At 41.2% G+C, this 22,795-nt stretch overlaps 2 protein-coding genes across 4 annotated transcripts in view; both read right to left on the bottom strand.

Moving 5' to 3' along the window:
* Positions 1–4,353, bottom strand: part of DCBLD2 (discoidin, CUB and LCCL domain containing 2) — a 419,219-nt gene extending 414,866 nt beyond the window's left edge. Inside the window, exon 1 of one of the 2 annotated variants that reach the window (XM_077174332.1) lies at positions 4,232–4,353. The gene's annotated coding sequence lies outside the window, so the exon portion shown is untranslated. Of the gene's footprint in view, positions 1–640; positions 752–4,231 lie in introns of those variants that run through there. The other variant, XM_077174333.1, reaches the window with a different exon arrangement.
* The window catches only part of ST3GAL6 (ST3 beta-galactoside alpha-2,3-sialyltransferase 6), a 42,895-nt gene that overhangs the window by 5,534 nt on the left and 14,566 nt on the right, over positions 1–22,795 (bottom strand). The window contains exons 2-10 of one of the 2 annotated variants that reach the window (XM_077174337.1): positions 17,899–17,998; positions 17,049–17,129; positions 15,701–15,778; positions 13,522–13,625; positions 11,719–11,782; positions 6,112–6,207; positions 5,539–5,725; positions 4,232–4,369; positions 641–793 (exon numbers count right to left, since the gene is read on the bottom strand). In XM_077174337.1, coding sequence (XP_077030452.1) covers positions 641–793; positions 4,232–4,369; positions 5,539–5,725; positions 6,112–6,207; positions 11,719–11,782; positions 13,522–13,625; positions 15,701–15,778; positions 17,049–17,129; positions 17,899–17,998 — 1,001 coding nt within the window. The remainder of the gene's footprint in view (positions 1–640; positions 794–4,231; positions 4,370–5,538; positions 5,726–6,111; positions 6,208–11,718; positions 11,783–13,521; positions 13,626–15,700; positions 15,779–17,048; positions 17,130–17,898; positions 17,999–22,795) is intronic. The other variant, XM_077174338.1, reaches the window with a different exon arrangement.

Raw genomic sequence — 22,795 nt, 5'->3', positions numbered from 1 at the left:
AGCAGGAGGGAAGAGAAGGCATTCCTGGTATTTTCCAGGCTCCTGCTGCTCCCTCTCCTGCTGAGTTGTGGCTTCCCCCTCCTAGAAGCAGTTCCTTCTCTTCCTGGCCTCCTCCAAGAGCTGCTTTTCTTTTCTACTTTGAGTTTCCAAAATTCAGTTCTTTTCCTATGCAAGACCTATACAAGTTCATAGGTCTTAACTCCTTCCATTCCCCTTTGCTCTTCTTTCTGCCTTTTAAGGAGTCTGACAGCTATGACATACAGTACAAGTAGGTGCCAAGGAAAAAGACAACACCAAAAGAAACAACATTGCTTATGCGCTGACAGCGCTAACAAAGATGTCTCTAGGACAAGGGCTGTGCAGCCTAAGGAAAACACCAGCAAAGCTGAACACAACACACAAATGGACATCTCATGCAGACACTGCAGAATATGGTACAGCACAAGGGACACAAAGATCAGTATCTACATTTTTCAGAAACAGCAGCAGACACGAAGAGATTCAAACGTTAACCCACAAGCAGCTGAACCAGGAGAAGGTGGGAGGCCCTTCTGACCTGCAATCCACACTTCTATCTATATTGAATTGCCTTCCCCAATTACCAGCTCTATTTCTCTCAGCACAAGCAAGTGTTAGTTACCTGCATCATCTGAGACATGGTTTCATTGCCATAGTAGTGCAAAGAGCTATTTCTGTCAGTGAAGTCGTACTTGAAGCCTGCCAGGTGGACTTCATGGCATATGTGAAATGCCAGTGTAATGGCAATTAGCCCTGTTGTTGGATGCTTGGGTTTCTGCAACAAAACACAAAGAGAACACACACATACATACCTGGCAGCCTGATGGGAACAGCAAACTTAAGAACAGAGACAAGGGCAATCAGGCAGCCTGGGTCTTCTACAGATGTTTGGTTTTACAGGTTGATCCCCTCCTATCGCTAAAGAAATAAGGTACTGCCCCCTCAGGCTTCCCATGACCAGGGGTGTCTGCCACGTCAGCCCCCCAGGCTTCCCTGGAATTCCTTGGTTTCTAGTGAGGGCTAAGCCCACAGTGTAGCCCTTCCCTCCACAGAGGCATCAGAATGTCTCCCCATTGCTCTGCTCAGCTACTTTCATAAAACTGGGCAGGCTTCACTACACTGGAAAACAATTTACAACCCACTCAAATTTGACTGAATTATGAGATGTGTTCAGAAGTTGCCACATGATGGAGACCCGGATGAACAGAACATGATATGACAAAATTTTCATAGCAACAAACTAAAAAAGCATGAAGGCTATGACTACACAAATTTGACTGAATTTGCATTTCTTCAAAGCAGGGAAATTCCAGAAGAACTTTGCTTTAGACCTTCCCATGCTATTCCCATTAGAAGAAACAAAATTATTTCTCCCTACAGTAAGTTCGGAAGCAAATGCAATGTAAAATGAACAGCATGTCATAAACAGGTTTTAACTGTGCAAAATTAAGAGCACCTAACCAAAAGGTAGCATTTCTCACACAAGCACAGCAGAAGTCCATGCAACCATCTGCTCTATCTTGTGATCAGATACATGACTTCCTTAGTACCAGGAGAGGCTAATACGATCTGGAGAAGTAAATGAGGCAAGCTTTTTTAGAGAGAGATGAACTCATTCACTTGACCATGATGAAGCTAAGGTGAAAAGGTGTCCCCAGAAATTGACAAAACTTTCAGGCACCAATACCCTTCTTAGCTAAAGAAAGATTTTTTTCAGAGACCAAAAGAGCTATCATATGCTCTTTAGTAGCGGCAGTCAAACCTCAAACCGAGCACAAAATCGTGGGCTTTTTTTTTGAACTCTGACCCCAAGGCTCAGTTTGTCTTTGAAAAAAGATGCAGACAAACCAATACTAGACAACTCTGTGCATAGAAAAGGCAGATGCACTCAATGTATATCTTTGTGACAACACTTCGTATGACAACACAAAAAATCCCCAGGAAGAAGTTACTATTCTCAGCTCTTTAAAGCCTAACTGAAGTCACAGAAAGGAACTATCACCTTTTATGGAAAAAATTTCGGTACCTTGTATGCAACTCTTGGAATATTCCAGAAAAAGTATCTGCTTAAAATGTGCATTATGCCCAGGGCTCCTGTCAGTTAGCAAAATAACTTTCTGCCCTAGGGGCCAAACATCATAAACTCAGTGGTGACTCTGTTGCAACATCCATACTAAACAGGATCCCAAAACTATGGCAGGAATGCTACATGTCACGATTAGTGCTATTTGGAAATATCAGGAGTACCACAGGTTGTAACTACCTCTGTGCACCTATAGCTATCATAAAATTCACTTCAAAAAATATAATTTAAAAGCAACTACTTTTAAAATGTACTATCATGCAATATCCAGATATCTTCCGCCTGTAATTAAATATTTTCAGCCTACTTAATGGGAATAGGCACAGCCCTGGAATCACTCCACTACACTTTCTGAGTTTAGTGGTGCTGGGGCAACACATCTGATTTTATTCCCAGCTCTACTAACAATCAGAAATGTTTATTGGCTATGCACTAATGTGCTCACTGGGAACATGATACTGGTTTAATGGAAATGGTAAGGACAGCAGGGAAAGCAACAGTGGTTGCTGGCATATCCTGCGGGCAGAGGGGGCTGAAGCACAGGACAGCAAAGGCAGCACCAGCCCTGCCCAGGGACAAGCAATGGTACAGAGGGCCCCAGTGTGAGACCTTCCTGCCCATGGAGCCTGTGGTGTGACCTGCAGCTTAACCAAGCTGTGCCAGTGCCACTGCAGATGTGCAGGCTCCTGTTATCTCCCAGTCACAGCCCACCTCTGAGATGGGAGGAAAGGGAGGAAGAGCATGCTTAAGATTGATCATTGCTGTACAGGGGCGAGGAACTGCAAAACCCCTGGCATGAAGTAAGTAGGATATATATGGAGGTAGCAGAAGAGGACTCTAGCTCTGTGCAGGGGCACTCAAAGGCAGGAGAAGAGCAAAGGGGCCTGTGCCTACATACCAGCTGACACCATGCACATCTCTCTGACTCACTGACAGCACTGCTTTTAATGTCCACTCCCACTAAGAGGGGAGCCCCAGAAGAGTCAGGAGGGACTTCTGGACCCATGGAGGCCATGTGCGTTCTGTGGCCATTTAGATTAGTCAGGCATCCAATTACTATGCTGCTTTCTTGCCACCCTTGGCTGAAAACCTGAAATGCCAGGGGCCCAAGCAAGCACATACCAAAATGGCTATTCCAGTCTGAGAGTTAGTAAGGGAGAAAAAAACCACTATTAAGCTCAGAAAACAGAAAGAAATACTGGAAAGAGGTACAGAATGTACCCCCCCGCCACCCGCTCAATATTAGAGTAAACCAGAAAAAAATTTGTGGTAGATACTCCACAGTGACAGCCTGTTGACATTTCCACACGTGTCACTTGGGTGGTGTTGGTGAAGTGGGAATGTGACCCAAGGTAACTGTCTCTGTGCAAAACAGCACATGGTTGATCCTGACTGCACAAGGGAGGTTCCCAGCTTGAAGCTTTACCTTTCATCAAAAACATTTTTCCATAAAGAACTGACAATTAAAACATATTTTTATGTCCAAATTGCTGGTTAGCTCATTACAATGCTTGGCATCAAATCAGTAAGTACAACCGTGCTGCCAGACATTCATCATTAGCACAGGGCTGGAATATCTTCATTGTTCCCTAGTCCCTCCGCAGCCCCAGGAGTATGAAATTGCAGAGAGTTAGAATTACCAGTCTGCTGGGGTTTGGAGGGGAAGGTTTGTTTGGTGTGGGGTTATTTTTGGTCATTTGATTTTTGGTGGAGGTTTCATTGTTTGTTTGGGGTTTTTTCTCTGTATTTTTATGTGCCTTGGTGTTTTAAGAAAAACACCCAAAATTCATATCCAGACTCCCTATTATTTCTAGAAACTCTTTGAATCTGTCATGCTGCATTACCTGCCTGTCTTCCCCAGTTTTGGTAAAGGCATTTTGTCTGTCAGGAAAGCAGCTTCATTTCATACCAATTACAGAACCCATAAAAAGGTACTTTTGGCACACAAAGCAAGCCACTCTTTCTGGGTTCCAGTCTCCCATCTTCTAAAACCACCATCTAAATAGCAAACTACTTTAATGCAAACCTAAAGGGTTTTCTACATTACATTCTACTGTAATAAAGATATAATTGCTTCTAAATACCCATTTGGTTGCACAAAACTAGGAGAGGCAAAAGGAAAAAGCGTACCTCCTTCTTAGGAAACCTTGTTGGGAAATGAAGCCACTCATAAGCAGCTTTCCTGGTGATGCTGGGATCAAGAATCCTGATTTGACTCGATTTGTAGATCATATTCAGAGCTGGTTTCTTCCAGAAGCCCTTCGCGCTCTGTGACAGGCAAGTAAATAGACATTTTTAACAACTGAAAACAGTTGAATTTAGTTTTGTAGCAACTCTAACCAGTGTAAACTCCAAAAGCATGAGGTTAAAGAAGAAGAAGAGTGCTTAATCTCCCTAAATTCAAAAACACCTGCTCCTGCAACAGGAAACGGACTGCTGCAGACGTAGCCAGCTGGCTGGAAAAGAGCTTTGCAGAAAGGTCCCTGATGGATGACATGTACCAACAATATGCCCTGGAGGCCGTAAATGCTCATCGTGTGCTGGCCATTTAGTAAGAGCATAGGCAACAGGCAGACAGAAGTTGCTATTATTCTCAACTACTTTGCACTGTGCCCTTTCTGCAGTCCCACAAATGCTGTGTTGGGCTCCCCGCTGTGCAGGAGCATGTCGAACAGCAGAGGGTCACTACAACAGCCAAGGGGCCAGAGCCCACAGCAAACAAAAAGGGTCAGAGCAGGCTGGATTTGTTCAGCCCATCTTCAACTATCTGGAAGGGGTTAATGAAGATGAGATCACACTCTTCTCAGAGGCACACAGTGAAAGGAAAAGGAGAAATTTTCTCCTGCAAGTGTGCTGAAGCACTGGAATGGAGTTTGTAGAAATATTCTTGGAGATACTGAAAATTTACTCAGACAGTGCCCTGAGAACTCAGTATGACTTTGAACTTGGCCCTTAATGAAGAAGACTCAAAAAGATTTTAGACTTAGGACCTTCTGAGAGAGGTCACTTTTAACATTATTCTGCAATTCCTGCAAGTGCGCAAGGTAAAATAAAGTGGGAAATGGCTGGAGCATGCATGTTAAAATATCAAACAACACTAGGAAGAGGATAAAAATACATTTTCCAGAGGTAAACTGCTCAGTGGTGAGGAACTGGTCAAATATGTGCATTAGAAAGAAGACAAAGCATTTATGGAAGAGGGATATTAAATAAACTGACTACAAGGAGATCCAGAGCTCCTCACAGAATTCACAGAATGACTAGGTTAGAAGAGACCTTAAAGATCATTAAGTTCAACCCATGCCCTAACACCTCAACTAAACCATGGCACCGAGTGCCTCCCTCTCAGCTGGGAGTACAATAGTTAAAAGCAAATGTGTATTTTACAGAAGCAAGTGTGGCAAGATGAGCCAAGGCATATGAATAATTGAACTCACTATTTTCTGACCACCAAGTATCTCCCAAAGCCACTTCAAGTCCCGTGGTTTGAAGACGATGAGAACAATAGTGGTATTAGGGTCATAGTGGATGGGATCTGAGAAGATAGATTCTGGGTAAGAAAGGCGAAAAGTCGTCCTCCTCCCAACATCCTCTTCGTACCCTATCACAGGGCCATTATTCATTCTGCAGAGGACACAGGCACAGAGACATCAGTGACTGCCCACCTGTGTTCCTACTGTACAGCGGCTATTAGTCTGCAGGACAGACACTGTGTGTAGGTACAGGAAAGTTTAGCAGCCCAGCATTTACATATCACGTTAAACAGCAGAGGAGCAATTATCAGGTGCACTCACCCTCTACAGTCAGAGGGATCAGGCACACACAGGAATGTGGCCAAGGTGGTTTAAAATACAGTCACACAATTGCTTATCATGTGTCACGCAAGCAAAAAGCAAGTCTTCTGATTTAGCTCCAACACACACACACTAGAGAAGGGCAGAGAGAGTACCTGGCCTTGGAGAATTACCCATTGCTCCGTGTACACAAAATGCAACAGAGATAGCATTTACCTTATTATGATATCATACGAGTCAATTTTCTCCCCTAATGTCTTATTTCGAAGTACTCCTCCATTACCAACCACAATGCACCGTCGACAGGGAATGCTGTGGAACAAAGAGAAGTTTTTAATATACATGACTTCCCTGGCTTCATATTATTAATGATACTTCTGCACATTATCTGGCTTATTTTCTAAGTAAGATTCTGTATCTTTTGCAGCCCTTGGCCCCTACAAAGCAGATTCAATCCCATATCATGTACTATGGCTGCTTAAAAAAAAGGCACTATTTCAGGGACTAACAAAGTCCATAATTGGCTTCTCTCTTGTGAAACTGTTTTTACACATCTCCTTTTTCTAGTGGTCTGCTGCTTAAGATCACACCTAACCAGTTTGTGATATGGGTGCCATTTGATAAATTATCTGCCACAGTCCTTCAAATTTGTCAGAGTCTGGAAAAGCTAACTCAATATTAAGATGCTTCTACAGTATTATACAACTGCACACCTCCAACACAAACTAAAGCAGCAAAATTTATGTTCACCTTACAGGCCTATGAACTGTACATGTGAAAAATCTTAGCCCAATAACACATGGCAGCTTTTCAAATTAATATGGTCAAAATCAAAACACGTTTACACAAGTGACTGTGCATGCTGTCATAATGTAACAAGATGGATTCCTTGATGAAAGGTTGCATTCTTATATGAGCAGATTCAAATTAGACACCATTACTAGGCCTATAAAATACTATGTGCTAAAAAGTAAGATATTATACTTCATCAAATCAAAAGAGAAATTTCGAATTTACAATACATTCAGAGATAAAAAGCATGCAAAATAGGTATTGTGGAGATGTTAAACTTATGAGAGTTTAAGGGTAAGATTTTCTAAGTTACCACAGGTTTTCTCAGTGCATATTTTGCTTTTACCGTCCTGTTTCAATGCTAATAAAACATGCTAAAAAAAAAAGGGAGGAGGAGCTCACAAATAGGCTTGCTGGTTTTTTTACTCAATATATTTTGCCTTTTTAGGGAAGGTTTAAATCAAACATGTAAAACTGTAAACTCCTTTCAGAATAAGCACATCATTTTTTGTTGTAAAAATGCCTCTTTGTTTAGAGCAAAAGCCGTTCAATTTGGTTGCAGCAGGAACGATGAGAAAATATAAGTCACCTCATAGTAACACCCCACTCTTTTAGTTCTTTCTTCAAGTAAGAAAAAGGCTCCCTACCACTTCTTGCTCTAGGGTCAGGACACCAAAACTGTGTCCCAAAACCCACTATAACTTATATTGAATTCCCAGCATGGCACTTCATGCAAACTAATTAACTTCTTTCTCCTCAAATAGTCGAATCTGTTTTTTCAGCTCAGAGTTATTATTCAACATCAATCAAAACAGCTGGTTCCAGCCAAGACTGAGCAACATCTCAATGTACAAAGCAGTTCCCTGAATTTCCTACAGAACTAACAACCTCTGCAGAAATAGTCGCCTTTAAATATACATATACACATACATACACACACATATATATATATATACACACACACATAAAACCAGTGCTCTAAATGCAGCTTTCAGGGTTGGGTTACATGAAAAAAAAGCTAGCATACCTTTCTCTACTGTTGCCTGAACAGCTTAGTAGAAGGCAAATTATTAAAAGACTTCCAGCTAATACCATAACTCATGTGACCTGGTATCTTGAAAATCAGAGGGATGAAAACCTGTTATCCTATCTGTCTGCAGTACACTCACTCCCTCTACACCCCCTAAATCCCTTCCCTCTCTAATCTTTTTGCCCATTAATTTTCCATTTTATTTTTCTATCTAGTCTGAAAGTATCTTAAGAAAGCAGGCTGATGAACATATGTCTCTTACAATTTACAGCAAGAGTAAGAATGCAGAAGTTGCCCTTTTCCTGAATTACACCTTGTTGCTTACAGCTATAGCTTAGAGCTCAATGTAAGGAAGGAAAAGGGAAAACCAGATGAAAAAATGTCATCAGTAAGTGATGAGGGTAGAGTGAGGGAGAGGGGCAAAAAGCACAAGATTAGCATATGGTTGTATCATGTGTCCTGGCATTTACTTTGAGGAGGCACTGCTTTTTCTGTTCCTTGTAGATTAACTTAAAGTAATTCCTTATTACATACCTTTCAACTTTTGGAAGAGGTAATTTAAGATACTTGTTCAGCAAGTTAATCTCTAGCAATTGAAATAATGCCTTCCACTCTGGTATACAATTAAAAGGTCTTTGCTTTCTCCTTTCTGTAGTCATGATGCAGCAGGACACATCAGGGCAGGGAGGGCAAAATAAAATGTGCCTTCAGAGCTGAGCAACTGAGGTTTGCTCAGCTACAGAAGTTGTGTAGCTGTTCTCAAGTCAAATTCAAGCTTTTTTCTTATTGCTGAATGCAGACTAGATTTTGTTTATGACTAAAAGTTGACTAGTACTACTTGGACAGAAAACAGAGTGAAATTTGAAGCTTGATTAAGTTTGTGAATTACAGTGCCCTTCATAACATGCATACTCAAAAAGTTATCAGCTGCCAACAATTATCCAATAAAAATCTAAAATTAGTATTTGAATTTTTGAAATGGGTACAGTCAACAAGCAGATCAAATAGGTCTAAAGAAGTGTACACGAGTAGAGTCAAACAAATTTAAACAAACAGTAGTGCTGAGCCCACTAACAACAATAAGCAGGGAGGGAAACTGTTTATGTTAAAAACCAGAGCATAGTATCATAGAAAATGAACACATGACATAGAGATAAAAAATACGTAGCAAGGCTGAACTATATTTAAAGGTTCTTAAGTTAAATAAACTGATTTTTACTTACAGCAGATCACAGGTCAACACAGGAATTTTCAGCAGACTGTTTCTCCCAGATACTTTAACAACCTCACTTCTTAAAATTTCCTTTTCCTGTTTTCAAATTGAACAACCCCAAACACTCAACCTTTCTCCAAGTCAATAATACTGACAAGAGGAGAAATTAGTTTAGATATCCTTAAACGACATCGGCTGTGCTACAAGTAAAATATAACAGATCACAATATCTGGATGTTCACTAGCACAGTATTTGTGACAGTGAAAAATATTAAGACCTTGGCTGTACCAACAGCTATAGGAAAGGTCTGAGTGACAAATGGATTGCCTTTATATGTCAGAGATCTACTAAAAATATAAACAGGTGCCAATGCAAACACCATGGTAACTGATCTCCAATGTATGCAGGTACTAAGTCACTCAAACTACTGCCCCATTCAGGTGGTGCACAAAAGCCTCAATCTCAAGGCTAGGCCTTGGCTTATGTATTTCCTTTATATGGTGAAATGCTAAAAGAAACATTTTCCTAGTCTATAGAAGAAAAACATTGCTAAATGGAAATGTAGCCTCTAAAGGTCAGAAGGTTTGCATCCTCCACATTCCACTGAAATACTGTTTCAGTGGAAAAAGAAAAGACCTCAGACTCCACTCCTTCAACACATCCCTGTAGTCACTTGAGGAATGCAAATTATTTCCTTCGAGGTTATTTGATGAAAAGAGGATGCAAAGGTCACATTTTGTTTACTCAGGATTGTGTAAATGCGTTTGTAAGAACTGTTGAGCTCAGAGACCTTAGAGCACTCAGCAAGGAACTGAAGTCACAGTCGAACTGAAGTCAGTGATACTGTTCATTTCCAAACTCTTTGGGAGAGCCACACCTTTACAAAGTGAGAATTTGATCTTAGTTTGGGGGGAAAAAAAACTCTGTAGCTCACTGTGTACAGATTTACCTAAGTTGAACACAAATACAGCTATATAAGCACCAGAGACTTCATGCTTATCTAGGCTAATATTTGTCTGCCTTAATAAACATTTATAGGGAAACCTGGTTTGTGTTCTTCCAAGAAGGCTGAATTGGACAACAGTATTACAGAGCTGCCTAATAATTCTGTATTACTGAAGAACATTGTTAGGATTAATTCCTAAAGAGATTCACTTTTAAAAGCCACTATATCTCAGTGACATATATGTATAAAAATTCTTCCTGACTACAGTGATTCGTGCCTTAAGAGTGCTGTACACAAAACCTGATGGATCTAGAAAGAATATATTGTATTAAGTCATTGTCTGCTTGATTTGTTAATATTAGTATTAATGTTAATATTAATATTAAATTGTAATAGTCTCATTTTGTTTCAGTACCACTGAAGTATGTTAATAACTTTTAATAAAATGAAGCATACTTCCCAGAACTACGAACCATATCTACATCTCAGAGGACCTACATTTAAAGGATGAATCCCAATTTCCTCACTTTTCATCTACAGGACAAGCATTTCCACTTAAAAAGGTACAAGCATCTCTGCTTTAGAGCACAAACAATTAAGGTCCTGAACTTACGGTTTCAGGGGATTTCTAATATAACATTTGTCACTGTCCTTCAAACTCCACACAAAATAGCAGCTTCTATCAGCCAATTCTGTATATATTTACCCTGTTATTACACTCCTGATAGAAAATACAGAGTTTTACTTTTTTCCTTCCTTTTCTTAAGAGCAAACTTGAACATCCTAGAAACAGACTAAACACAGAGAAAGGCAGGAGTACAGTAGGGAAAAAAAAATAAAATCCTTGTATTAAAACAAAGCCTTAGGTTTGAATATATTCCACCCAAGTTTAATTAAACTGTGATCCTGACATTTGGCTTCAAGCAGCAATCTCTTATGATCTCTGTAATTAAAAAAACAAAAGTACAGCCAAGCTCAGCGTTATTTGCATTCAACTCTATTAAGAAATATGTATATCAACATCACATCTGGCAGGCTGTCAGCCATTTGCTAGACTGCAAATCTAAGGAGTCATTTCATCACTTTGTAAACACAGGACTTCAGTCTACTTGCCAACCCTGCCTGCAAAAAATCCCAACAAAAGCCAAGCAAAAAGCAAGACACACAAACACAAAGAACCTCCAAAACAAAACAAAACATGGCAGATGTGGCTTTCAACATGAGATTTAATCTATCTAATCCACAGGAAGCAAGTTATCTTGGGTATGCTCCCTTCCATACCACACCCCTGTTACTTCCAAAAGGACAGACAGCCTTTCCTGTTTTCCTAGGTCTCCCTCATCCACAAGGAAAAGGAAATTGAGCGTATGTAGGAACAAGGGCACACAGCAGCCAGCAGATCAGAGGCACAGGGATATGCCGAAGATTTGTTCTGCTTAGAAGCAGACACTGGTTTGCACCTGCATATCTCAAACACTCTCCATCTTACACTGAATTTCAAAGAGGAGGTCACATTCAATCTAAGTATGAAAAGATACTATAGGAAGATGGGACTGCATTCAGCTGGTGAATTTCTAAAACACTTATAAAAGGAAGCTTCTAAGTTAAAACTCTCTCAAAGAGTAATTTTTCTTGCATGCTGGTACTACTGAAGTGTAAAACCAAGCCTACTGAAACCTTGGAATCAGCTACACACTGCTTGGACCCTGTAAGTCTACTCTAACTACATGTCTTGACTAATTAGAGCAATTTCAGGATAAACCCACATCCACTCCTTTTCAGGTAAGTACTAAATATTAAAAATGCAAATAAGAGAAACAGTCGCAAATAAACCATCTCACCTGTCTTCTTCACTGGAAAGGCCACAGTTCTGCAGTCTTGAAAGGGCTAAACGAAAAAATTGCTCTAAAAGCAAATATAAACAAGATTAATGAAAACACTCAGTATTTGCAACACAAAATTAAGCATGCCATCCTGACCACAATGTTTTTAAACACAGTAGTGCACTGTGCATAAAAACATCAAAGTCAGAACACTTGGAACTTAGTGCCACAGATCAACCAACGACGCCAAAGAACATGAAGTTTATCACAGCTCCCCTCTGAGTTTTTTCTGCCTCAAAATACAAAATAGCATGAGATCTGTATTAAAAAAAAAATCTTAGTTACAGCAAATAAGAATTGGAATAATTTCCAAGATCCACATCCTAACTCACTTTGGTTTTTCTTCTACCCACCTTCAGCTGACTCAAGAGCATTCATACAGCCAGGAACAGTAACAGTATTACGTATCTTTGGAGAGACATCAATCAATGTGGTAACGCTAGACAGAGAGACCTTCCCAGCCACCCCTGGTGGGCAGGCTCCTGCTGGACACTTAATTTGCCTCAGAAGAGAAATCAACTCATTCCCAAATGTAGTTTTCCTCACTGTAACCCTGAAAGTGCAGGAAAATACACCATCCCTGTTACCACTGATGGAGGGCAAATCAAAAGTCTAAAGCCCAGATTAGGAAGGTGCACTGTTAGTGTTAAAAACTCTGAAATTTGAGACTTTACAACCCTTTCCAAAAGGGTGGCTAAGGCTCTTGGGGCATCAGCCCTATTTACTCTGGCCTGATCAACACAGGCAGTGGGAACATGCCAACAAATCTTTCCACAGGTCCAGCAACCAGGCAGTGTCATCAATTCCCCCCTGTGGCCCTTTCCACACCAGGAGCAGCCAGCTCAGTGTCGTGGTTTAGCCCTAGATGGCAATTAAGTGCCACACAGCCAGTGAGTCTCCACCACTTGACAGGTAGGAGAATCAGAAAAATCTAACATTTGTATGGAAAAGGAAAGAGAAAGGGGAAAACCCAAGAAGAACAAGTGATGAAGAATACAATTGCTCACCACCTACTGACTGATGCCAGTTCCCAGGCAGCAACCAGCCCCTCCTGTTTAAGTATTGACATGTTATATGACACAGAATAGCCACTTTTCAGCTGGGGTCAATTGTCCTGGCAATCCTCCCCTCGACCTTCTTGTGCACCTGCTCAGTGCCAGAGCATGAGAAACTGAGACAGCCTTGACTCAGAGTAAGCACTACTTAGCAACAATTAAAACATCCATGTGTTGTCAACATTATTCCCATGCTGAATCCCAAACACAGCACTGTACCACCTACTAAGAAGAAAATTAACTGTATTCCACTCAAAACCAGGACAGTAAAAGGAAAATTTCACTGATGGAACTGCCTAAACCTGAGGATTTCTGCCTCATTAGGACTCTGGGTTCCAACCAGTTTAGGTGTGCTGACTGAAGCCCATCACACCGACTCAGTATTTCTCCTAGCAAAGCATAGCTGATTATCTTTAGCACTCCAGCCCACATACAAACAGAAGGAAGCTGAGTAAGGTCCAGTCTTCCTCACTCACACCTTTTTGGAGCTTCTCTGCTAGGAGGGGCAACCCCAACCCAGTGTTTTACTTGTTAAAAACAGGAAGGTGTCAGGTCAGAGGGACTGAACGAAACCATTAAGACACTACTAGGCCCCCCAAAAGGACTGGCATCAGTGCACAGGAAAGATCATGGTCACAGATTCAGGTGGCTTTACAAACCATTTAGGTATTTCTGATTAAAAATAAGGTACATGGGAAATACAAACCTGCTCTCTTTATTCCATAAGGTAGTTCAAACTTATTGCTCCCTTGGAACTCTGCCACTCTGATAAAATCATTAGCGCACAGGAATGGGTATATTTTGTCAACACTGATGAAGGAAAAAAGGAAGAAGTTTCAAAATTGCATGATGTACCTGCATAAGCTAGTATTCATGCAAGTGCTTTGTGAAAAGCTTTCTTTATACTATTACCCTTTTTATCATATTATCACCCATTTTTAAAAGGAAAAAATCCACGAACACAGGGAAAGCCAACAGATGATGGAAAAGCATAAGATCTTGTAACAGAAAATATAGGTAAAGAGTGAGATAAAAAGACTTGTCTATTTGTACACTTTATAAAGACTCATTAAAATAGTGTGACTGAAAGCTTACACCATGAGACCACGTATTTAAGAGAATACATAACCAAAGAAGTCAGTGAATAACTTCAAGTTTGAAAATAACAGAGGTAAAAAGGAAAATTAAGAGTTATTATTGTATATGGCATTTGAATAAATAAGAACAGGGTTTGAAGCAAGGTGTTTTAAATCAAAAATACCATTTCCTGATTTGAGCTGCACTCCTAGTCCAAACAAGTGACACTATATGACTGTGTTGACACTAGTAAGTTGTTTGAGGCAACAGCGGTGTATCCAAGCAGCAAAAAAGTATGGAGTTCTCATGTCCACATTACATGCATCTTGGGTATTTTATATTCTGGTCTAACTCTAGAAGAGTCCCAGCCCTTAGCAGCTGCACCACATGGGCTGTGCTCCTGCAGTGCATCTTCTGGCTTAAGCAGATGTCTGAAAGGATCCCAGTGCATTCACACAAGGGCCACCCTGGGATGAGAAGCATGGTGTGCGGGGATCACAAAGAGGTTTGCCTCAAAAGCACATTCTTCCTGCAAACTAGAACATGATGGAATTATACCTTGTAAGCATCGTGCTAAAAAGAATGGGTCACTTCTTTTGTTGGAAGACAGGAACCACAGAAAAGGGTCTCTCATAGCAGGGAAGGCACTCCTACTGCCTTAGTGCCAAGTCCACCCCAATGAGTGAACAGCAGACAGAAACATGTCACATGCTATCATGCCCTTGGCTTCACCTTTGAATTAACTAAGCATGCACTCACTGTACTGGTTGACTTTGTAATGATCCCCCACATTAGGTCTTAGATTAAAATGTTAACACAGAAATATACAGTCATCAGAAAACCTAATCTTAGTCATAAAAAGCCCCAGTCAGCATATGACTTGTTTGTCCACTAAGAACATTACAGCTGCTAAGAAAACCTTCTCTTTCAGTTTCCCAAATCAACTACCTCATTCTTTAAGCTCTAGGTATTCAGAAGATACTGACAGTAAAAAGGGAAAAAAAACCCCAAAACAAAACACCACAGCTCACACACCAAGAAATGGGCCATAGCTTAAGTACGCAAGACCAACTAGCTTTGAGACACGATGCACTAAATACCCATATTAAATTTAGCAACCTGCTTTGCTGTTCAGAAACAGCTGCTAAGCTTAGACATAATACATAATTTACCCACTGAGAAAAGATCCTCAATTCTAGCTTTTCTAGCTCTGGATCCTTTCCAATAAATAATTCTGCAAGGTTAGAAATCCTTTCAACCTCCCCAGGCTATTACCAAAGTGCACAGAACAGATCTTCAGCTCATACTGTCTGTATAAAGAAGTTACAGAAATGTGTGAGACTGTCCTAGCTGTGCACGTACATTCTTCTTGCTACGTCTGAGCCCATTCCCGCCCCATCTGCTGAACAACAGAGCTACCCTGCTGCACCCAACACCCAGACAGCCTGGGCACAATCCATGGGCAAGGGAATTAGGATCACCTCACCAGACCGGGAGCTAACTAAAACTCAAAGGCTGCAAGTCTGCTTTGAGTGGCACAAAGTTTACAGGCTTCTACGTGCTTTCAACTCACAACAGCACTAAAATTATAGCAACATTTTCTTATATAAAAAAGCACCGGGGGGGGGAAAAAAGGCCACAGTGTCTTTGCGCAGAGGTTTAAGACTCCTTCAGCCAGTTCTTGGTCTGATCTTTCCAAGCTTTCTCAGGGCACTACTCAGCGTTTGTTCCAAAATGTGTAAATAGCCCAGTTTTACCTCAATCAGCACAGCCATTCCTTCCCCATCTCAATTCTCACAAAGACTCACCCCAGTAAAGATTCAAATGCTGGTTTCAGGAGACAAGTATCCAATGCATTCCTCCTCTCTACAGCCGTAGGTGGCAGCCTGCAAAAAAACAATTCCAAATAAATAGCAAGACCAGGAATGGGTAGCAGAAACAAGCTAAGAGAAGTTTGACAAATCAAATTAGTAAAAGCTAACTACTGAGTTAAGATCACACCAAGATTTCATTACTCCCTCCCCCTGTGTGATAGAGATGAAACTTTATCATTGCAGCACAATTACTTTTAACTAGCACAGGCTTTTATCTCACACTGCTGCTCCAAGGGGAGCTGTGACCTCCCTTGCTCAGCAAGTATCAAAGCAGGCATAATCAGAAGTGAGAACTAAGGTCCATCTCCAGAGAAGCAGGACTCCTGGGCTCAATCACCCCTGCAACCATTCCAGACAGCATCCCCATCACTCCTCAGGGAGGAGACAAAGTCTTGTTTGGAGAAGGAAAAAGGGTACTTTAAGGAAAATTATATTCTTTGGGGATAAGTCATTCCACCCATAATAAGGTTACGACTCACACTCCTAAGCACATTCCTGACTTGGAGATTTAGCCCAATTAATCACAAATATGAAGCCCAGAAGGGAAGGTAAATTTCAGTGTGAGCAGCATGTGCCAGTGGATTGCATTAAGGACAGAAGGATGAAACCACCACATCAGAACCACAAGCCAAAGAGACCATTAAGGTTAACTGATTTTGGTAACCTGAAGTTCTTATGTGAATACTGACACTGAGAAAGCACCCTGTGAAATCGATCAGCTGGTCACCTTGCTGCTTTCCAGCATCAGCCCCACAGACCGTATTTTGCAGCACAGCTTCAGAGAGAAGAGAGGTCTGCTTTCAAGTTTTAGCATAGGTGCTCATTAGTCCCACAAATCTAACTTCAAGAAGTCACAAGCACAAGAGCTGCCTATACACACACTTGAACACAACAACTGAAACACACTTCTGGTTTAATAAGTTTTAAGCACTGAAGTTGCCCTCCAAGTTGTGCTAACTTTGTTCAGGTATAATTCAGAATTGCACAGATTTGAAAATTGTAAGCCAATGTCCTTCCAACAATTCACTGCTTGTTAGAAGATGGTTATTGAAAGTGGCCATAAATATTAAACAAACACTGGAAACATAACATGGACAAATTCCTTTTTGACAAACACTTTACCACTGTGTTTATAACAGCAATAGCCACTGGACACAACTGTACAACTGAGCAGGGAGCCTATCGAAAAAGGCTATAGATTTTAGCCTCAATCCCTCCCACCTATCCAAAACCAAAAGAAAACAACAACCCCACCACAAAAATACTCAACTGCTGAACTTACTGATTGTAACTGATTGTAACTCCACTAGTCACATAGGAAGGAGAAGCCCTCACAGAGGAACTCTGTCCATAAAAGCTAATCCTGCAAAAAGGGAAATGTCACAACACTGTGGTTTGCAGTAAATTGAAACCACAACAGAAAGCTATTTGTATCAATTGTACACCATAAACAAGATAAAGGGAGCACATTAACCACTACTTATAAAAATTATCACTTATCTTCGTAACAGTCTGGTCAGGCCTGGTCACAGCTGTGCAAAGACCAATGGAAACTCAACTTTAAGTAAGTCCCCCAAATTTTAGGTCCCAAGCCACCTGTCCTGTGAGCCTGGAGACAGTGAAGCCTCACTGCCCTCAAGGGCTGCTGTTGGACCTCAACAAATCTCAGCTTTTCAAAGGGTGCCCCCTGCACCTGCAGTTATTCCCACATGTGGAAAAGGCCTCTCCCACATCACTTATCAGACATTTAATGGAACAAACTAGCACTAAACCCACATGGGGTGGAGGGGGACATGGACACCTTATTTCTGCACTTCATGTAACTCCTCACCTGAGCACCTATTTTCATGAACCTCAGAGAGGCTCCCTACCACTGAGGTCCTGAAGTCTCCATACAACTAGGCTCAAAATTAATTACTAGGTTTGAAAGTGACACAGGAGAACAGGTGACAGGACAAAACAATCATAGTGATTTCCTCAGAGTACCAGAAGATCTCAACCACAAAACACACACACAGAGTAGTAATCACTTATGATGATTACTAGCAACACTTATGGAGCAACACAAGAACTCGCATCTCTCATACAGCCATGAGGTGTCTGCACTCTAAATCAACAAAGCATCACCATACCAGTAGAAGTTATTTCTCCATAGATTTCCATGCAGGATACCATACATAACAGCAGCAGCCAGGATAAAAACCAGAAGAATTCGTTTCATGACTAATAAACCTGAAATGTAAAAAAAAAAAAAAAAAACAAAACAAGAAACTGAACACAAGATGAACTAATGTAAGAACTTTCTCTAAAGCATCTGGAAACCTACAAAAGAGAAGTTATTGTTATTATAGTCATTCTCTACCACCAGAAGTCTGACAGGTGATCCCTCCACTTCAGTTTCTCACACAAAGACCCAGTGTCAGGAGCTGAATGCTGCTTTGCACCGACCAAATGTGTGTTCTCTGCAAAGAAGCATGGGTTCACTCTAGGTTCTCTCTGAGGCCATGTGATAGTAGAACTCTTCTGTCCACTGGCAGCCCAAAGAAACCACCTGGCCTTTATAGGTGCCTGTGCTTCTCTTGCTGTTTCTTGTGTCACATGCTATCAGTTTCCATAATTACACAGTTAAACAAGCATTGGCACATTGCAGGAGGCAGATAGGCTGATGCTGATGAAACAGAACAGGGTATGAGCTGCCACAAATTTCTACTGCCTTTTTTAGGATCACTGAAAGTGTTCCTAAAGTCCAGTTTTGACATTTAAAGCTGCACTGAAACTATCTGCTTATGCCTGCACAGTCTTCAGCTACTGACACAAGCCAAACTTCATTGCTCAAGCAACAGAAGAATGTTATTTTCATACATTACTAAGTGACGAAGAAAAGTTAGGATCCCATCTGCTGAACTTGTGAAATTATACAGAAATATCAAAGAAAAGGTCCATTTTTCAAATAGAGTTTTCGCCTCATTGCACAGTCTAGTAAAAGAAAAACAGAGAAATATCAGAAACACAGATCTGGCAAGACAGACTCAAGGAAAATCAAGTCCTGTGTTGCTCACATCCTAAACATTGAGCAGCCCTAACAGTAGCTATGAATGAACTGTTGTTTCTTAATCCTGTAAAAGTCCAAAATAGCCATTCCAGCCACAAGTTATCATGGAAATTTACTTGACAGATACAGCCTCCTACTATTCCACTCCTTCCCTAACAGTGTCATGATTACTTTACTTGAGTACAACAAGCCACAACTTCCTTATTCTTCTCTACTCATATCTTGCACTGGAATTTAGTTGTAGAGTTAGAGATGTGGTTTTATAACAGTACCTACCAGTAACAAAGCCATGCAATGAACCAGGTAGAATTAATCAACCTTAAGTATATCCTACAGGCTATCCTGCTCTGTTCTGGAGGAAAATACTTCACAGGCTGCAGCTGTTGCAATTCCAACCTTTCAACTCTCTTTGGGAAGTAGCACTGCCACTTCTCAGCACCAATTCCCTTGACTTTACTTGAAGGATCGCTACAAATTCGTCCGGATAGTCATACTCAACTTCTAGAGACATCTCTAAGGTTTTGCAGTAATTCAGTAAGAGTTTTTCCCTAAAACTTCAAAAATAGAGGAAAACTCACCTATCAGGTTTAGTCATGTGTCATTAACAGCAACTGGTTCATATTCTCGAGTGCCATGACAAGACACATACAGTACAAGCGAGGGATCAGGCCCAGTAGCACGGGTTTATGAAAGGCAGGTCTGGCTTGACCAGCCTGATCTCCTTGTATGACAGGGTGCCCTGCACAGAGGATGAGGGAAAGGCTGTGTATGCTGGGTACCGAATCCTTCATAAAGCCTTAGACAGCATTTCCTACAGCATTCTCCTGGACAAACTGGCTGCATGTGGTTTGGACGGGTGTGCCCTCCACTGGGGAAAAAGCCGGCTGGCTGAGCCCAAACACAGGTGGGGAACAGAGTTACATCCAACTGGCAGCCAGTCAGTAGTGGGGTTCCCAGGGCTCAATCCTGTTTAATATTTTTAAAGAAAAGATATGGTCTGGACAAGGGGATTGATTGATTCTCACTTTGCAGGTAACACCAAGCTGAGTGGGAGTGTTCATCTGCTGCACTGCAGGAAGGTTCTGCAGAACAATCTGGACAGGCTGCATCAATGTGCCAAAGTCAACTGGAGGAGGTTCAACAAGGCCAAGTTGAACTCCTCTGTCTGGGTCACAACAACTCAATAAGCACTACAGGCTGGGGGAAGAATGGCTGGAAAGCTGTCTGGCGGAAAAGAACCTGGAAGTGCTGGTCAGCATTGGCTGAACATGAGCCAGTGTGTGCCCACATGGCCAAGAAGGCCAATGACATCCTGGCCTGGATCAGCAAGTGTGGCCAGTGAGATGAGGGAAGAGATCACTCCCTCCTCTGTTTTCAGGACTGGTGAGGCCATACCTTGAACCCTCTGTTCAGTTTTGGGCCCCTGACTGCAAGACAGACACTGAGGTGCCAGAGCAACTCCAGAGAAGGACAAAGCTGGTGAAGTGTCTGGAGAAGCAGCAGCTCAGTGGGGACCTTGTCACTCTCTACACCACCTGGAATGGATTTGTAGTAAGGTGGGGGTCAGTCTCTTCTCCCAGGCAGCAAGTGGCAGGACAAGCATAAACAGCCTAAAGTTGCAGCAGCGGACATTCAAATTAGGTATCAGGGGAGAAAAAAATTCTGAAGGGGTTGTCAAGCACTGAACAGTCTGCCTAGGGAAATGGTTGAGTCACCATTTCTGAACGTATTAAAAAGATGTCTAGGTGAGACATTGAGGACATCTTTGAGTGGTGGATCTGGCAGTGCAGGGCTAATGGTTGCACTCCCTGATCTTTTCCAACCTAAGTGATGCTATTATTTACTTGAAAAAGACACTGCACTCTCTAGTAGCTTTTTTCCTTTCACTATTAGTATTTTATCCCCTCCTGCTTTAAAAAGGTTTGCCAAAACATCCCACTCAAGTGTTTAGCCTTACTCCCTAATTCAATCAATGCAAACTTCAGCTAAACAGAACATGACAAACCAGCTGTTTAGATAAAGTTGCTAAACTAGCAACTGATTAAATTGCTGATTTTGCTGACTTCGGTGTAAGAAAGAACCTTGCTGAAGAGTCAGACCAAGCTACAAAACAGAGAAAAGACAAGGAAAAGCAGCCCATAAAGGACCTACTAAAAACCAAAAATATTATTTGTAACAGTACTTTTCACAGAGGAGAAAAGAAATTTTTTGACTTGCAAAGTGTCTACCAAAGGCATTCATACAGCCTGGATAAAAAAAAATCGTTAAAACACAAGACCAGAAGTCAGCATCATTCTTCAAACAAGATCATAAGGATCTGTAACAACTTCCCACGTTTTACACTCAGCCTGGCACTGATGTGATAATGGGTCCACCCCAGCTCCAAACAACCAATCATTAAGAGTGTACCTAACACAGCCCTTAGACACATCAAATGGTCTTTAATTATGTGTCTTCTCATCATCCCATCACCCAGTGCCTGGCTTCATTCCGTGTTTGAAAGTTCTGTAGCCAAGAAAGTCTTCACTAAGAAGACTGTTTTTCTTAATCTGGTTTAGTAAACAGAACAATTGCCTTGTTTACAGAAGAAATTATTCTGGGAGTATTTTTAATGATGACAGCATCTTCCTCCCTATTTTAAAACAGCTGAGTGTTGTAGAAAGTTAATCAAAGGGAAACAAATGCCTACAATACAAATATTGCACTAGAAAATTCCCATAGTCAGAGATGTAAGAAAATAGGGAATTAAGAAGACACAGTTCAGATGGAAAACAGCAGTTCCATTCCACTTTATTCACTTCAATACAAGAGCCAGCAGATTGATTTCAGCCCATCAACCCAAGTGACGGAGGCCATGGTTTCTTCCCTTAGGTCCATGTCAATCAGGGTTAAGCAAAATAAAGAAGACAATGCTGGAACTCAACCATTCAATTTCCTCCTCTTTCTTAAAACCCTACAGCGATCTCCACAATGAAAGGAACAAGGAACCCAGTATGACCATACCTGATGATCATGGTGTCAGCTGGTCAATTTTCTAAAAGCAACCAATGGGATATGGAAGTGCTGCAAAAAATGCATGAGCATTTTTTTAATAGTAATCTAAGCTAACTTCTGTGGGTCAACTTCCCACCTCCCCCAGAGGACAGAGTTACAATTACAGAATTAGACAAGACTGACTCTGTTATGGCATTAAGACAACCTCAGAGATCAGCCTCCATCTCCTATTGACAGACAGATTCCCCCAAGCTCCCATCAACCCACCAGAAAAACTCATTTGGGTATATGATCTATCAACTATATAAGGCCTGAGGCTAATATTTTCTTCCCCTGATGGAAGCAGGGAACCCCAATCCTTGTCAGAGGCAAATCATTACTTACAATTAGTTTTTATTCTAGTACAGTGTGGTATCTGCTATGAACCACTATCTCACACCCTCTCTTTATCTTCCAACTTACACTTGCAGTCAATGCAGTGATGCCACAGAATGAACCCTGCAGGAATCTAGAGCTGTTGGACCAGGCAGTCAAATGCTACCACACTACCATCACCTTTCTTTGATAACGCTCATAAGCCTCCCTTTCTTCCTTAAAAATTACTAGTGTTAATAGCAGAATGCAGGAAGATTTGCCATCTGTCCTACTTATTTTGTAAAGTACTTCTGACTGCTACTGAAGCTGAGATAATAAGTATTTAACTATAAAGTGGCTACTACTAAATTAAATACTAGGCACCTTAAAACAATCTTAGCTCCATAAACTGTCACAAGACAATGTAAGTTCTTTGCTGGTACTATTAAGTGACAGCTTGAAAATTTCAGCTCACTGGGACCTCAGATTCCTAGCCCTTGTAGCTGTGGGGGAGGAAAATATGCCGAAAATATGCCTGAAAATATGCTTTGAGCAGACCTTGAAATTTAAAGGGATAGCACATAAAGACCTAATAAAGGTTTAAAAAGAAACATCAGAATTTTTAAGAT

The sequence above is a fragment of the Agelaius phoeniceus genome, chromosome 2 (genome assembly GCF_051311805.1).
Source record: "Agelaius phoeniceus isolate bAgePho1 chromosome 2, bAgePho1.hap1, whole genome shotgun sequence".
NCBI lineage: Eukaryota > Metazoa > Chordata > Aves > Passeriformes > Icteridae > Agelaius > Agelaius phoeniceus.
The sequence above is the reverse complement of the archived record's forward strand: the minus strand, read 5'-3'. Positions and strand labels throughout refer to the sequence as shown.